General features: G+C 34.2%; 1 protein-coding gene across 1 annotated transcript in view; it reads right to left on the bottom strand.

The window, feature by feature from the left end:
- Nucleotides 1-10,212: 10,212 nt before the first annotated feature.
- Nucleotides 10,213-16,886, bottom strand: part of LOC106465247 (doublesex- and mab-3-related transcription factor A2-like) — a 12,468-nt gene continuing 5,794 nt past the window's right edge. The window contains exon 2 of the mRNA XM_022393117.1: nt 10,213-11,165. Coding sequence (XP_022248825.1) covers nt 10,213-11,165 — 953 coding nt within the window. The remainder of the gene's footprint in view (nt 11,166-16,886) is intronic.

The following is a 16,886-nucleotide window of genomic DNA, read 5'->3' as shown; positions in this document are numbered from 1 at the left end:
CTTAGTTTAGATATTACTAGAAATTAATATGTACTTCAACTCCATAGATCAACTATAGCAAAATATATCCGGCTTTTTTAGTGACATTGTAACAAATACAAACAGGAATGCTTCTCTTCTGACCCATAGATCCACATAATCTACATATTCTGAAATATGTTTGGTTTATATTAAGATACTAATTATTTTCAACTTATTTAACAAAACTAAATAAACTCGAACAAAACTAGCGACTTTGGAAGAGAAGCAGTCTACATAAAAAAAATACGAAAACCGCGACTACGCATCCTATACGAAACCATCAAGTGATCAATCAAGACGAATTAGGTTTGACGATATTGGATTAACGTACTACACAAACAACTAAATGGTTAACGATATATTGAAATTAGAAAGAAATATATTTTGTTCCTTTTTACCCCGCCCAGGGAGAAAGAAGGGTTAATTTCTCATAAGAAAAATATATGCAGAGAAATTAAGATATCAGACAAGAGTTTCGTAATACTAAGCTCAAGAGAACTGCGTTAAATACCAGGCTAAGAAATTATCTAGGATATTATTAGTCAAATACAAAGGATTGCACTTAGATTTTTTGTTAAGAAGATATCAAGAGTTTTACTGGTGGTATAAAATAGAGGACTACGCTAAGACTTATGATTAAGAAGATATATATGGTCTTAGTGACGTAATACAGAAGAATGTGCTAAAATGTCTTTTTATTAATATATCTAGAGCCTTGGAGACGGGATGCAAAGGACCGTGATACAACCTGTTGTTAAGAAAACATATAGTCTTAGTATTAACAGTATAGGTTAGAATGTTTAATATGTCTACTTGTAATATGTTTACTTTTTAATTATATTTTATTATAAAGGTATTATTGCGATAGTATATAGATTTAGGACTAACCGAAATCTCCTAAGTTTGCTGAACCTCTAGAGATTTTATTGGGATTATTACCCAAAATATTGCTAACTGATGAAACAATGCATTCTAATCCAAGTAAGAACGTAGTAGCAGTTTATTTAACTAGATATGCTCATTCCTGGCTTGATTATTAGTTAAGAATTATGTAGATAGCTTACTTTGATCAGAAGTCTTGTTCATAATTTATTTAGAGTCTGAGTGTTAGAATACAAAGGACTGTACTGTGTCTAAAGTCTGATTGTTAGAATACAAAGGACTGTACTGTGTCTAAAGTCTGAGTGTTAGAATACAAAGGACTGTACTGTGTCTAAAGTCTGAGTGTTAGAATACAAAGGACTGTACTGTGTCTAAAGTCTGAGTGTTAGAATACAAAGGACTGTACTGTGTCTAAGGTCTGAGCGCTACAATAGAAAGGACACTGCTATGGTTAACTGTCAAGAAGATATCAGTGCTGTTACTGGTAGTATATATAAATTGGCGACGACTTGTTGTTAAGAATATACTCAAGATGACAACTAGAATTTTATAGAATAGAAAGGACTGTGACAAGCTGCTAAGATGACAACTATAATTTTAATGGTAGAATAGAAAGGACTGTGATAAGCTGCTAAGATGACAACTAGAATTTTAATGGTAGAATAGAAAGGACTGTGATAAGCTGCTAAGATGACAACTGGAATTTTAATGGTAGAATACAAAGAACTGTATTAAAACGTATTGGTATAAAGATACTTATTAACCTGTGTTATTTTTTTTTTCAGAATGTATTTAGAACGTTTAGAATATTACATGTTATATGATAGTTTATGCTGGTAAAATACAGAGGTCCGTGCTCAATCTTGTTCAGAATGTATCTAGAATCTTGGTGTTAGAGTACAGTGGACTGAGTTAAGGACTGTTATAAACATACCTTAGGTCTTAGTAGTTGAATTATGAATTGTGTTAAGACTTATTCTTTAGGAGATATCTAGTCTTACTAATAGATTACAAAGAACCAGAACTGTGCTATAATTTGTTGTTAAGACTTAATATAAAGAACTTAGCTAGAGACTTAGCGGTAGATTACAGATATAAATCGTGTTGCTCTTTTAGATAGTTAACGTTCTCCTTTGTCCTGGAAAAATAAAGATGAAAAATTGGATATTGTTAGTGTTTAATTAGAGGATGCTGCGCTTAGCCTTGTTTAGATTAATTGGAGATTATTAGTGTTTTATTAGAGGATACTGTGCTTGGCCTTGTATAGTTGAATTGGAGATTGTTAGTGTTTAATTAGAGGATACTGTGCTTAGCCTTGTTTAGATGAATTGGAGATTATTAGTGTTTTATTACAGGATACTGTGCTTAAACTCGTATAGTTGAATTGGAGATTGTTAGTATTTAATTAGAGGATGCTGTGCTTAGCCTTGTTTAGATGAATTGGAGATTATTAGCGTTTTATTAGATGATACTGTGCTTAGCCTTGTTTAGATGAATTGGAGATTATTAGTGTTTTATTAGAGGATACTGTGCTTAGCCTCGTATAGTTGAATTGGAGATTGTTAGTGTTTAATTAGATGATACTGTGCTTAGCCTTGTTTAGATGAATTGGAGATTATTAGTGTTTTATTAGATGATACTGTGCTTAGCCTTGTTTAGATGAATTGGAGATTATTAGTGTTTTATTAGAGGATACTGTGCTTAGCCTTGTATATTTGATAATATACTTGACTTGTTTTTTGAAGAATTCTCAAAACTGTGTTAATGACTGTTGTGATGTCGGTAGTGTTATTTGTAGATAATACAGCCACAGCAGCTTGCTCGTTAGCAGCTAGTAAGGTTAAACTGTACCTCCATTGTTATTATACACGCGTGCGTAAACAACATTAGAATGTCTGTTAAAAATACAAGGGGTTTGTGAAATCAAAGACTTCTAAGTATTGTATATTTGCAGTATATTCAAGTCACAACAAATAACACGAACCTAATTTTTATCATTTTTTTTTCACCAAATTTATAGATCATTAGTCTTTGAGTGTTTGAGTTGAATGTACAATACAAGTTATGAAATATTGTCCTTCATAAGCGCACTAGGTTTCTGATTAACAAAATATTTGAAATCTCGGGAGGTTTAGATCTATTTACTACAATTTTATAGGATGTATCAAGATTAAAGGTTTGCCATAATATTAAACGTTATTAGTGACATAATCCTAGTAATTTTATGAACAGGAAATATGAATCTGAGGAATGTTTCACCAACTTTAATAACCGCAACGTTGTTTTATTTGTTTATTTATAGTTAAGTACAAAGCTATACAATGAGCTGTCTCTGTTTTGCCTACCACTGGTATTGAAACTCGGGTTTTAGCATTATAAATCTTTAGACTTATCGCTGAGCCACTTGGGTGACAACATTTTAATAACAATTTAGGAAACTATTTTCCAAAGCCTTTATTTTAAATCCAGGTGGCGTTATGCGTGGATAATACAGCCACAGCAGCTTGTTCTTTAGCAGATAGTTTTCTTCAGAATGGAAGTTTAAAGACTGACTAATAATATTCACAAAGCTTTCCTAAACTATAGAACAATTTGTCGTTCCATTAATGGTGTTGAGTTAGCCATAATAAACAGAGAGGTAACTTACTATATCAATGGCATTATGTAATTGACGCTACTTGAGCTTCAATTTTTTTATAGTGGCGCATTGTCTTGTGAAATTAGATTTTTTCTAAGGAAGTGAAAGTTGAAATCAGATGGGAAATTCAACCCCGATTTTGCTAACCGAAGATGCTGAATTCCGTTCTTAATAACCAATTAAAAGCGAAATATTAGAATTACCCCGTTCGAGATGTCTTCGTTTATTTGACTAAATCATTTTGCTAGGACAGTGGGGTCATGGGTTCAAATTTTGTCCGACTGTTGACTTTTTTTTCTGAAAAGTGTGGAACCCTTAAAATCTCTCCATTTAAACTACTTAAATTATCATTTTCAGCAACAACGATGGGTAACATTCCAAGCTTTATTAGCCGATTAGGTTAGCTCAAACGTTCTGCTAGATTCCATCCTTAATAACCAATAAAGTGAAAAGTGCAGAAGTTACGTAAAAACTTAAATACCTTAAATATGTGTCCAGATACCAATGTCACGGATTCGGAACTTAGATACCTTAAATATGTGCCCAGATACCGATGTCGCGGGTTCGAAACTTAGATACCTTAAATATGTGCCCAGATACCGATGTCACCGGTTCGAAACTTAGATATCTTAAATATGTGCCCAGATACCGATGTCACCGGTTCGAAACTTAGATATCTTAAATATGTGCTCAGATACCGATGTCACGGGTTCGAAACTTAGATACCTGAAATATGCGCCCAGCTATCAATTTCACGGGTTCGAAACTTAGATACCTCAAATATGTGCCCAGATACCAATGTCGCAGGTTCGAAACTTAGATACTTCAAATATGTGTCCAGATACTAATGTCGCGTGTTCGAAACCTAGATACCTGAAATATGCGCCCAGCTATCAATGTCACGGGTTCGAAACTTAGATACCTTAAATATGTGCTCAGATACCGATGTCACGGGTTCGAAACTTAGATACCTCAAATATGTGCCCAGATACCAATGTCGCGGGTTCGAAACTTAGATACCTCAAATATGTGCCCAGCTACCAATGTCGCGGGTTTGAAACTTAGATACCTTAAATATGTGCCCAGATACCAATGTCGCAGGTTCGAAACTTAGATACTTCAAATATGTGTCCAGATACTAATGTCGCGTGTTCGAAACCGAGATACCTCAAATATGTGCCCAGATACCAATGTCGCGGGTTCGAAACTTATATACCTCAAATATGTGCCCAGATACCAATGTCGCGGGTTCGAAACTTATATACCTCAAATATGTGCCCAGATACAAATGTCGCGGGTTCGATTGTTCCTCGCTTTTACATCTCCACAAATGATCCAACTTTTCTAAATACTCAGAGAACTTAAAGTCTCACTGATTGTATCCTATTACCTCCACTAAACACTAAGACAGCTGACTATCTTACTAATAGTATTCAGACTAGTTCATTCTATAGAAAGACAGTATTTTATCTCACAAACACTAATTACATACTTATACAACTTCTAGTTTCGCTTATGCTATTCAAAGAGAAGAGCAACTTACGGTCTCTGACAGAATTCAATTAACTTTATTAAACAATAGGAAAACATGTCTGATTGATAGCATTAAATTGGGTTTACTACATAGCACGATAACTTACTTTTTCGTGGAATAAGATATGCTTGAATTTATACGAAATATTAAAATAGTGTTCTGTCTTACTGATGATATTAAGTTAGATACGTTAAAGAGTAAGATAACATACAATCTATCTAATGACGCCGAGTGAACATTCCTCATAGGACAAATCAGGTTTCAGAAAATATATTAGGTTGTTTTTTCTAAACACGACAACTCCTCATCTTAATTCTGATATTCAGTTGATTTATTGAACTGTAAAGTAACATATCTATCTGAGTTTCCTTTACTAAACATTAGGACTGCTTAATATATGGTCTTTGACCGCATTAACCTGTGTTTACACTATTGATAGGAACGATCTCCTATCTCAATAACGGAATCCAGTATACCGTAGGTTAACCTATTGTTTCATTGTTACCATTAAGTTACATACTAGATGTAAATCCACTTATTCTACAGGGGTTGAACATAAAACTAACTTTATTAGAACTATGATACAATTTGATTTTCTTTAAAGAAATTCAGTTAGGTTTATACAATGCATTGGTACAACTTACATATCCCTAACAATATGTACTTAGATTTACCTACTAAATACTCGTAATGACATTCCCTTGAAGTTACTAAACAGTGATACAACTTAATGATATTCAGTTGATGAACCTATGAAGCAGAGGAAATCGTATTTTTAACTAGATGTACTAAATTAAGGTATAACTTGTTTATCTTTAATGACATTCAAGTTGATCTACGATTCCATGATAACACTTACAATTAAAGATATCCAGTTGAATTTAGTGAACAGTGGTGCGATTTGCTTATCCTCAATTGGTTTTATTAAACAGTGTATAACGCTTTCATTTTTAATCATATTCAGTTGAACTTACTACAAACGCAGGGGTATCTCACTGTTAGAATGGTAACGCTACGTTATTAGTCAAACACATAACTAACTATAACCTATTGACTTTTCCAAACAACTGGCTACTGACTATGTATTTCGCGTTTATTAAATCAATTTCATGAAATTGCAGAAATTAACACCATTATTGTTCAATGAAGATAAAGCTGAATAGGTGGAACTAGAGTACTTTAGTTATATAGAATTTGTGAAATACTGATTTACAGTCGGTCGTTGAAGAAACGTGCATTTCTATATAATTCTCCAGAGTAAGTGTACAGAATGAAGAATCTAATTAACAGAATAAAATCTAATGGTTTTAGGTTTAAAGTTGTGTTTAGTTGGATTGAATTGGCAAAATCTAAAAACAAATTAAACGTAAATGCAAGTAAATACAAATAGAATTAATTAAGGTAATTAAAACATTAGTACAAAGGGTAAAAAAAAGGGTGTATTGTTTGTTTCAGAATTTCGCGCAGAGCTACACGAGGGCTATCTGCTTCAACGGTCTTTGTGAGTTGTTTCACAATATGGGTATGCTAACCACCAGGTCAAACCCGGATAAAAAAATATAACAATACTCGAACAAGATTATCAACAGTGAAAACAAATAACCAATAAAGAAGAGCAGTTTGGTGCTGTTAAATAGCATACATTTTATTTCTTTGATTTTTTTTTTTCCATAACTGATAGTTTGTTCTGTTAAGCTTAACGAATAACTTATTTAATATTTTTCTCCGAATGCGATATGTTTACTAGCTCTTTCATTTTTTTTTATTTGTTTGAATAACTCAAGTGAATCATTATTTGCATAAGAATGGTCTTCTGTGTTCCATTAGGGAATTCTGTTATCAACTAACGCCGCAAATGTGTGCACGATTGTTTAATAACTACTTTTTCTTCAACGTTGCTCTTGTCGTTTATGAGTAGGCAGAAAGAATTGAACTTCGAAAAAAGAAGTTTGTGAAAATGATTTTAAAAAAAGCGTATCCATAAATAAGCGTGTAAACTGATTAAGTATTTCTTTAAGTAAGGGACATAGTTTTAGTTACAACGTGCTGGTGTTCTTTATGAACAACGATGGTCTTGTTGATGATGGTTTTGCGTAATGAATCCTTTTTATTAGAGTACATGAACACGCTATAAGTGGATATCATTATTGTTAACATTATGGCCTTTATCAAATAAATACTCTGATGGACCGCTTCTCTCTCTCTTTTCAAACTTGCATTTCCTTCTCCAATAAAGACGATTTTTCAAAGTTCTATAGTCTCGATCAACTTTCGAGTACATGTTGCTCGATTAAATCATTTTCAACGCTTTAAATGTAAGAAATGGCTTGTCATAAATGGCTAATTTGTGATTTACACTGATCTCAGCTTTAAAAAAAAGTGTATTATACAGTTAGGCTTACACAGGTAACGAACAACAACACAGCATAAAACATTTTATGCGGTTAGGCTTAGGAGATCACGAACAATAACACAACAAAAAATATACTATGCAGTTAGGCTTAGTGAGGTCACGAATATTAACATAAATGAAAATTGTTATGCAGTTAGGCTTAGAGAGGCTACGACCAATTGCACAACGTTTATGTCAAAAAGTATAGAAGTACTAAAGACGATCGAAACATATTCATTAAAAAAGACTATTAGTTCGTCACACAGATCTCGATTTAAAAACAAGCTGTATTAAGTTGTTTTTACTATAACGCGAAGACAAATAAAGGATGTTTTCCCTGTATGTTTACTTGATGATGCAAAAATAACGGGGACGAAGCATGGTGTTAATAGTTTGATTTGTTTAGCGTTTACAGACGTTGAAGTTTTAAGTCACACGTAAGTTAACATTTTTATTCTCGTTTTATTCGTGTCGGTTATTTTACTAAGGAAAGGTTTAAAACTTTGTTGATCCCAAGCTGGATTATTCTTACTATAATAGTTACGTCATAGATTTAAAAAAATATGAGACTAGGACTTAAAACCATGTTTATTTATTTATAAGTTCAGAGTTCGACTTCGTACAGAGTTGGCCGTCACATCTCACATCAGAAGTTCATGTTTGATAGTCCTAAACAAATAATGCCACAATAATGACTTTTCAAACTGAAACGTCAACCCCGATTATAATAACTTTCATGTGTTTATACTTGCATTTGAATAGAATTTCTTTCCAGGAAAAAGCGTACTTGCTATATCTTGAGGATATAAAATAAAAAGAGAGTTTGTGTCAAGGTAACATGACACCGTGGTTTTGAATATTAAATCTCACTATGTGTGCCCAATTCTATTGTTCAATCTTTTCACAGTCCGCGAAATATGCATGATTAAATATCATTTAATTGATTCTACACTATTTAGTCAGTTTGCAGGTTTGGTTACAAGGTCAAAAAGATTTGATACTCTAGTTTAATAAATACCGTCCAGCAAGAGTTTCGGTTCTTGATAGAAAGATAATATTAATCTGAGCAGTTTTATATACAGTAACGAGCGGCTTTCAGAATGATCTCTGTCACCTGCTTCCCCCCAAATGTAAATACTGACCAATTACTTGGAAAATATATAACCACAACATCACCAGGTTATGGACATGTTACTTCAAACTACGCTGAAAAATATGCAAATACACTAAGTGTGTGTGTTCCTGATACATAGATATTTTTTGTACAATTTATCAACTATCAAATACCTGAAGACGTAACAACAAGTCAACCATACATACAACTAAACTACGCTAGCTACAAATTATTAACGCTGGTTTAATAGGTGTACTCCACTTCACTATGGTTTGAACAACGGGGCATAATGTTACTTTGTTTACTAAAAGCTCTATACATTATCCACACAAGGAATAATAACTGTGGTCTAAGTTCTATATTTTACCCATTGCAGTAATATTATTGTTAATTATAAGAATTTCATAATAGGATGTAGTGTCTTTCAGGCGGTGATCTATCCAGATCGCATGAACCTCTTTAATAATATTCCCGTTGAAGCTGTCACATAGAACATACTGATAACTGTGTAAACTTCACACCAAGAAAAGTTTGTACTGGCATAACTAAGTTTTTCTCACTGAAATTTTTTGAACGATGTAACTGTTAACCTTCTCTTTCGTTAAATGTTTCAACGATGTAACTGGTAACTTTCACTTCTATTTAGAGTCTTCAGCACTACGTCGTTTAGTTTTCAGTACCATTAAAGGTCTTCAGGGATATAACTATTAACCTTCATTTCATTAAACTTATTCACCTATATTACTGTTAACCTTCACTTCCATTAAACTTATTCAGCTATATTACTGATAACCATCACTTCCATTAAACGTTTTTAGCGAGGTAATTTTTAACCACTTGCAAAAAAGCGTTTTCAGTGGTGTAACTGCTAAACTTAACTTTAAAAAAAAACACATTCAGCGACATAACTTTGACCTCCACTTCCATTAAACATCTCAGCAAAATATTACTGTTAACCTTCACTTCCATTAAACATCTCAGCGAGATATTACTATTAACCTCCACTTCCATTAAACATCTCAGCGAGATATTACTGTTAACCTCCACTTCCATTAAACATCTCAGCGAGATATTACTGTTAACCTTCACTTCCATTAAACGTCTTCAGCGATGTAACTATTAACCTTCACTTTCATTAAACGTTTTCCGCGATGTAACTGTTAACCTTCACTTTCATTAAATGTTTTCAGTGAGTTCACTGTTTTTCAGGTAATATCGATGTGTTCAGCATTAAATTTGTTAACTGTATGGGGTTTCTCGGCAGTGGCTGATATTCCACCATTTTAACAACTCTTTGTGTATTTCCTTTCATAAGGTACTGGTATTTATCTCGAATAAACATATTTTCCATCTGATAGCTAGATACTTTGGTTTATGATGAGTTTACTCGAACTCAGTATTAGTTCGCTTCGTATAGAATCTAATTAATCTTGAAAATCAAGTATAATTCATCACCTCTATGAATATAATTCAGAAAACACGCCAGGAAAATTATGGTAATATTACATGTCTAGCGCATGTAGACTCACGAACGTTAAGTGTGTCATTTGTATAGCATGATTTCTGGCTTGCTTCTGGCATTTCAGAACTATTTACAGATGTTACAAGTTATTCTCTCTAACATGATCTAACTATTTATCTTGCTTCCCCGTTGGACTTCCTTGCCATGAGCCACTGTCCGACAGGTCAACAGCTTCTTGAAGTCTGCTATCCCTATGAACTGCGTGACCCTCTGGACTTGCAGGATCAGAATATTCGTCGGGAGGGGTACTCATTGCACGAGGAGGGCATTGTGGACATCCGGGGGGACACGGCTGGTAGGGATGGAATAGAAGTGGATAAGTAGAAGGTAACGGATAAGTGGTAAGGGGCGGGAAGGGGCAAGTCGTGTTTGGAAATCGTTGCAACGACGACATTAACATCGAGGGGCGAGACATAGTAGCCGCGACACCATCCGTTAACACCGGAGCTGAAATCACTGGTGTACGCTGAGGTAGAGTGGAAGCAAAAGGCGTATTTTGGTGGGCTGCAGGAGGAGAAAGCGGTGTGAAAGCTGATTTGATGGAGCCCAGCGAGACTCGTAGAGGCGGCTCAGGTTGTGATTTTAAAATCTGATCAGGCATAGCCATCGTCATGGTTGTTAAGGTTCGAGGCGTATACGGAGTGCACGTGGGGAACGATATAGCAGCGCTACTGACCCGTTGATGCAGCAACAAAGCGTCATTTGCTGACAGAAAGTGTTCTATGGCTTTAACCAAGTCTCCGTTGCATCCTTCCAATACTAACTCCAACACTGCTTTCTTCTGCGTGGGGAAAATCCGAGTGAGCATCTCCAACGGACTTAGTCTACCTGGTCGGAAATCAGCCGGTAGTGATTCCCTACTTGTCACCAGGTGACTCTCGTGTTTGTCTTGTCGCGGACCAGAACAAAGGGGAAGCGAGCGAGGTTTGGACTTTTGACTACTGGACGTGCTGCAGGACACTGTCGGACTTGTAAGAGCATCAGTAGTAGAAATTTCACTCTGAGAATGAGGAGGAGCCGTTTCGGGGCTGCTGGAGATACTTGGAGATGATTTGTTGCAATCTAAATCAAATAAACGTATAAAAGTAAATAGTAAAATTAGTTGGAGGTCTATAAAAATTGAGAAAAATAAAAAAATATGAATTAGCATACAATTTAAACAAATGATATTTCAGTGCTTAACACACATTTACTCATTTGTGTATATACGACGCATCAACTATTGCGCCAAACGTGACAACGTGTATTTGGAAGTTTTTGAACCATTACTACGTTTTTGGATAAAAAATTACAACATGTGTAAACGCCAATAATCCTGAATGCTGAGTTACTTTTACTGCGGATATCCGAAAGTAAAGATTATGATAAGTGTTTAATGTAATCTGTATGTTTATAGGTATCGTTTAATTTCATTAAAACATTTGTCATTTAGATTGGTGTTAAAAAATGGCGATGATAATATTTTCATGAAATAAGTATAATTTAGCATCAAAAAGGATTTGAACTGTTATGAATAAAGGTGTTTCGTTGATCACAAACGAATGTATGAAAACATCAATTATATGGAACTAATGTTTTCAAAACTTAAAGCCATCTTCAAATAATAGAATGAGATAATTCATCTGTAGCTAAAAGAATTTTAAATCTTTTGAAGGTCGGTTTAAAATATTGTTCTTTTAAAATGAATGTAGAATAGTTTTTAGAGAAAAATTATGTTTTTCTTTGAAATTCTGTTTGACTTTTCTTGTGGTTACTACACATTGTTCGAAATTCTGGTGAACAAAAAGTACTATTAAAATTAAAAAGGCTAACATTGGCAAGAAAATGCAATACGTCTCCCCTCAACCACCTTGTTTGATAAGATCCTTAAAATACAATAGATTTCAAAAGAGAGAGCAATACGTCTCCCCTCATCTACCTTGTTTGATAAAATCCTCAAATACAATAGATTTCAAAAGAGAGTGCAATACGTCTCCCCTCATCTACCTTGTTTGCTAAAATCCTCAAATACAATAGATTTCAAACGAGAGTGCAATACGTCTCCCCTTTTTCACCTTGTTTGATAAAATCCTCAAATATAATAGATTTCAAAAGAGAGTGCAATACGTCTCCCTTCATCTACCTTGTTTGATAAAATCCTCAAATACAATAGATTTCAAACGAGAGTGCAATACGTCTCCCCTTTTTCACCTTGTTTGATAAAATCCTCAAATACAATAGATTTCAAAAGAGAGTGCAATACGTCTCCCCTCAAAATCTATTGTATTTGAGGATTTTATCAAACAAGGTAGACAAATAAGGATGTAATACGTCTCCTCTCATCTACCTTGTTTGATAAAATCCTCAAATACAGTAGATTTCAAAAGAGGATGCAATACGTCTCCCCTCAACCACCTTGTTTGACAAAATCCTCAAAATGTAATAGATTCCAAGAGAGAATGCTATTCAAGGTAGAGGAAAGGGTATAAACTGCAAGACATACACTTCAGAGGGAAAGAAAGACATTTAATACAAATGTGTCTGCTTCGGTCTGTGGAGGCCGTCGCAAGATATCGCTTCACAAAGTCTCACTTAGAGTGGTTGAAATAGGAAGCCAAAAATCTTAATTTTGCAAGTTTTTTATTTTTGACCCCTCTCTTTGAGAGTTGTTGCAAGGTATTTTTGTTCCAAGTTTTTTGAAGTGATGGAAACATAAGGGAACCGCAGGTCAAAATATACATTTCTGTAATGTTTGACCTTGTATCCCCCGATATTGGAGTGGGGACCTAAATAAAAAAAGTAATCATAGCGTATTGACCAAGGTATATACACTCCACTTATCAAGACGACCAACTTGGAAATAAAGGAGTTGTTCACCATTGTTATTGTCAGAAAGAAGGAAGAAAGAAATTTGTTTGTTGAATTTTGTGCAAAGCTGCACCACGGTTATCTGCGCTAGCCGTACCTAATTTTGAAGTGATAGATTAAAGAGCAAGCAGCCATTCATATCACTCACCCCAACTCCTGGCCTATTCTTATCAGAATGAATAGTGGGATTTGATTTTCATTCACGGCCACAAAGTGCGGAGTACGATTTATTCTTTAGCAGCAACGGGACGCGAACCATGGATCCTCAGATCCACAGTCGGCAAGCTAACCACTAGGATGCGCTATGAGAAGAAAAAAATTCAAGAAATACAATGTATCCCCCCCCCCCCTATAAGGGAAGCATAATTAAACATCAAAACAAAAAGGAACTTTTACATATGCATATAGGTATTTACATTATTCAAATATAAAATTTAAAATATGAGGTTTAAGATGTAAATATGTTGAAATTTGATATATTGTAGCATCAAATTTGGTATATTGTAGTAAATCATTATATTGGTGTTTAAATGCTGGTGTATTGGAAGTTTTGAAGTTAACTTTGTGGCTGTGATTTGTACCGTAAACTGATATTTAAATTTGTTTATCTTCTGATCTCTTGAATATAGCGCTTAGGATAACTCAAAAGTTTCCATATTATTTCTTAGAAGCTGTTATTGGTAAAAATAATGTTTTTTTCTATTAACATTAGATATAAACTTGATGTCATATTCTTCATTTAGAAATTAATAATTGTGAAAGAAATGTTTTTTTTTTTTGTTAGGTTTGTTTGAAATTAAGCATAAAGCTACACAATAGGCTATCTGTGCTCTGCCCACTACGAGTATCGAAACCCGGTTTCTAGCGTTGTAAGACATACCGCTGTGCCACTGGGGTGCTTGTTTATTTAAACAGGAATTTTTGTTGGTCCTATGGTAAAGCTCTGGGTTTCGGAGCTGGCCACGGATTCTAAACGGTTCCAAGGGATTATTTGTTACTATTATAACGTACCCATAACGCGGGAAATGTTTTGCCGTATCGAATATAAATGGTCGGAAGTAGGATGTTGCTGCATCAGTGGATGTCTTCTCTCTGATTAGTAGCTTTGACATAAATACAAAATGCAAATACTTGTTTAAGCAGGAGGCTGTACAATGGGCTGTCTGAGCTGTGCTCAAAACAAGGACCGAGCACCAAATAATAGCTCTCTGACTCCTCATTCATAAAGACAAAAAATCATTACTGCTGCTCATTGGCTCTTATTTTCCTTCGGTTATATGTGTTATATTGATCATAGGACTTTTAGCTACGAATTTATAGCTTCATTGACATTTTTTGTTGTTGGTGTTGTATTTCGACCAATTGGTTAATTACGTTGGGGGAAGGGTTAGCGATTTTACCAAAAATATCCATTTCTGAACAGTTGTTACTCGAAATTTGCTATTTACACGAGTTCGCCTCATATACTTCAAGCTTCAACCAAAAATGTGTACATCAAAATCTCTCTGGCATCATATTACTCTATACAAACGCATGTCACCCATGAGGATACACACACTTCTGATGAAGAAACATTAGATGTGTGTTCCTACATACAAATACGCTTAGAGAAAATACACCAATCATATAAGGATACATTTTAGATGTTTGTTACTACATATATAAAGACTTAAAAGAATCATTGACCTCGAGGATACCATTTTTATGAAGAGACCTTAGATATATCTTACTACATACAAATAAGGAACATTAGATATATTATTACATACAAATACATTTAGAGAAACACATCAGGTGTGAGAGCAGTCTTTTGAACTGTTACTATATAATTCTACTGAAGTAACGTAAAAAAACAACAACTAAGTTTAATACGAAATTCAATTACCACAGTACAACATTTAACAGATAAAAACATCAGTTGATATTATATGAAAATATTATTTATCTTGTGTTGGTTTAGGTTCTGCTTCATATAAAATTACTATAATTAATATAAGGTTACTATGTAAAGTAAATTGGGAATTTACGCGGCATTATTCTGTTACTATAGCAACATTTAGTTAACTGGCACGTTAAATGCGTGAACGAACGTGTTAATCTAATAAGGAAATTGGTCTACCTAATCCCGAGTCCATTGTGGCCCAAGTTCAATGGTGAAACCAGTAATCTAATACCAATGTAGCATTAACGACAGCTATAAACACGCTTATAGCTTCTTTTGGTCAAATGAATGAACATGAAAAGAAGATTGACAGGACAACTCAATCAACACTTTAAACAAGCTTTTACTCTATTGAATATATATATATATATATCAGCAGCAGCGAAAGATATCAAAGCAACACAGAGATATTCTCAATAAGCACACATCACTGTAAAAACCCATGTAACTGCTAGAAAGACGCCTACCGGAAAATTGTATTTGTATTTTGTATTCATGGTAAAGCCGTCCGTCCCTAACTTTGATCTATTGGCCAGATGGAAAGCAGCCGCTTATCATCCACCGTCCATGCTAAGGGATTCACTGTCGCTTTTATAAAGCACCCACAACTTAAAGTGCGGATAATATTTTGTGGTACTGCACAGATTCGAATCCGCTCGCCAGCTCAGAAATCCAGAGCGCCAACCCACGCCCCACCTACCGGGAAAACTTAAGACTGATATGACAACTCATGAGATATAATAGTTACTATTTACCAACAAATAAATTACAAAACATGCTATACAAATCATCGTATATATATAAAGGTCCTACGCGATAAACTGGTTTAAAAAAAAAAGGCAAAATCACATAGAAAATGAGAAAAATTACTCGTGGAGTGAAAAAAAGACAAGAATGATTGGAAGAGATACAGAAAAAAGGGATTATTTTTTTCAAATGTACTAACTGGTAATTTCAACTTGTACAGAGAATAAACGAAATGAAGAACACTCAACCATATGTAAATCACCGCAACCCTTCAAATGACATGGACTTACACAAGAAGTAATTATAACCCGGGCGAACAATTAAATATTGACGTAACTGTAAATTTGACGAATCTTAGCAGTAAGTCTGCGGATTTACAACGCTAAAATCAGGGGTTCGATTCCCTTCGGTGGACACAGCAGATAGCCCGATGTGGCTTTGCTTTAGAAACACACGCACAACTTGTTATTATTGAATTTAAGTCACTCTGCATCTGTGGTTCTCAACCTGTGGTGCGTGAGCATTCTAAAAAAGGGATCTGCAACGGTATAGAACGACTTTCCGTATTATAGTTAAGAAAAGAAAGAAAACGAAATAATACAATGTTCGATTAAATGAAAAGTTCATTAACTTATATACTTCGTTGTATCAGTAACACTATAAAATACTTCGTTGTATCATTAACACTCCTATATATTCGTTGGATCATTAAAACTCCTATATACTTCGTTGTATCAGTAACACTATAAAATACTTCGTTGTATCAGTAACACTCTAAAATACTTCGTTGTATCATTAACATTCCTATATACTTCGTTGTATCAGTAACACCCTTATATACTTCGTTGTATCAGTAATACTCCTATATACTTCGTTGTATCAGTAACACTCTTATATACTTCGTTGTATCAGTAACACTCTTATATACTTTGTTGTATCAGTAACACTCTAAAATACTTCGTTGTATCAATAACACTCTAAAATACTTCGTTGTATCAGTAACACTCCTATATACTTCGTTGTATCAGTAACACTCTTATATACTTCGTTGTATCAGTAACACTCTAAAATACTTCGTTGTATCAGTAACACTCTTATATACTTCGTTGTATCAGTAACACTCTTATATACTTCGTTGTATCAGTAATACACCTATATACTTCGTTGTATCAGTAATACTCCTATATACTTCGTTGTATCAGTAACACTCTTATATACTTCGTTGTATCAGTAACACTCTTATATAC

This window comes from Limulus polyphemus, unplaced genomic scaffold, assembly GCF_000517525.1.
Source record: "Limulus polyphemus unplaced genomic scaffold, Limulus_polyphemus-2.1.2 Scaffold1883, whole genome shotgun sequence".
Taxonomy (NCBI): Eukaryota; Metazoa; Arthropoda; class Merostomata; order Xiphosura; family Limulidae; genus Limulus; species Limulus polyphemus.
This window is presented reverse-complemented; position numbering and strand designations above follow the sequence as displayed.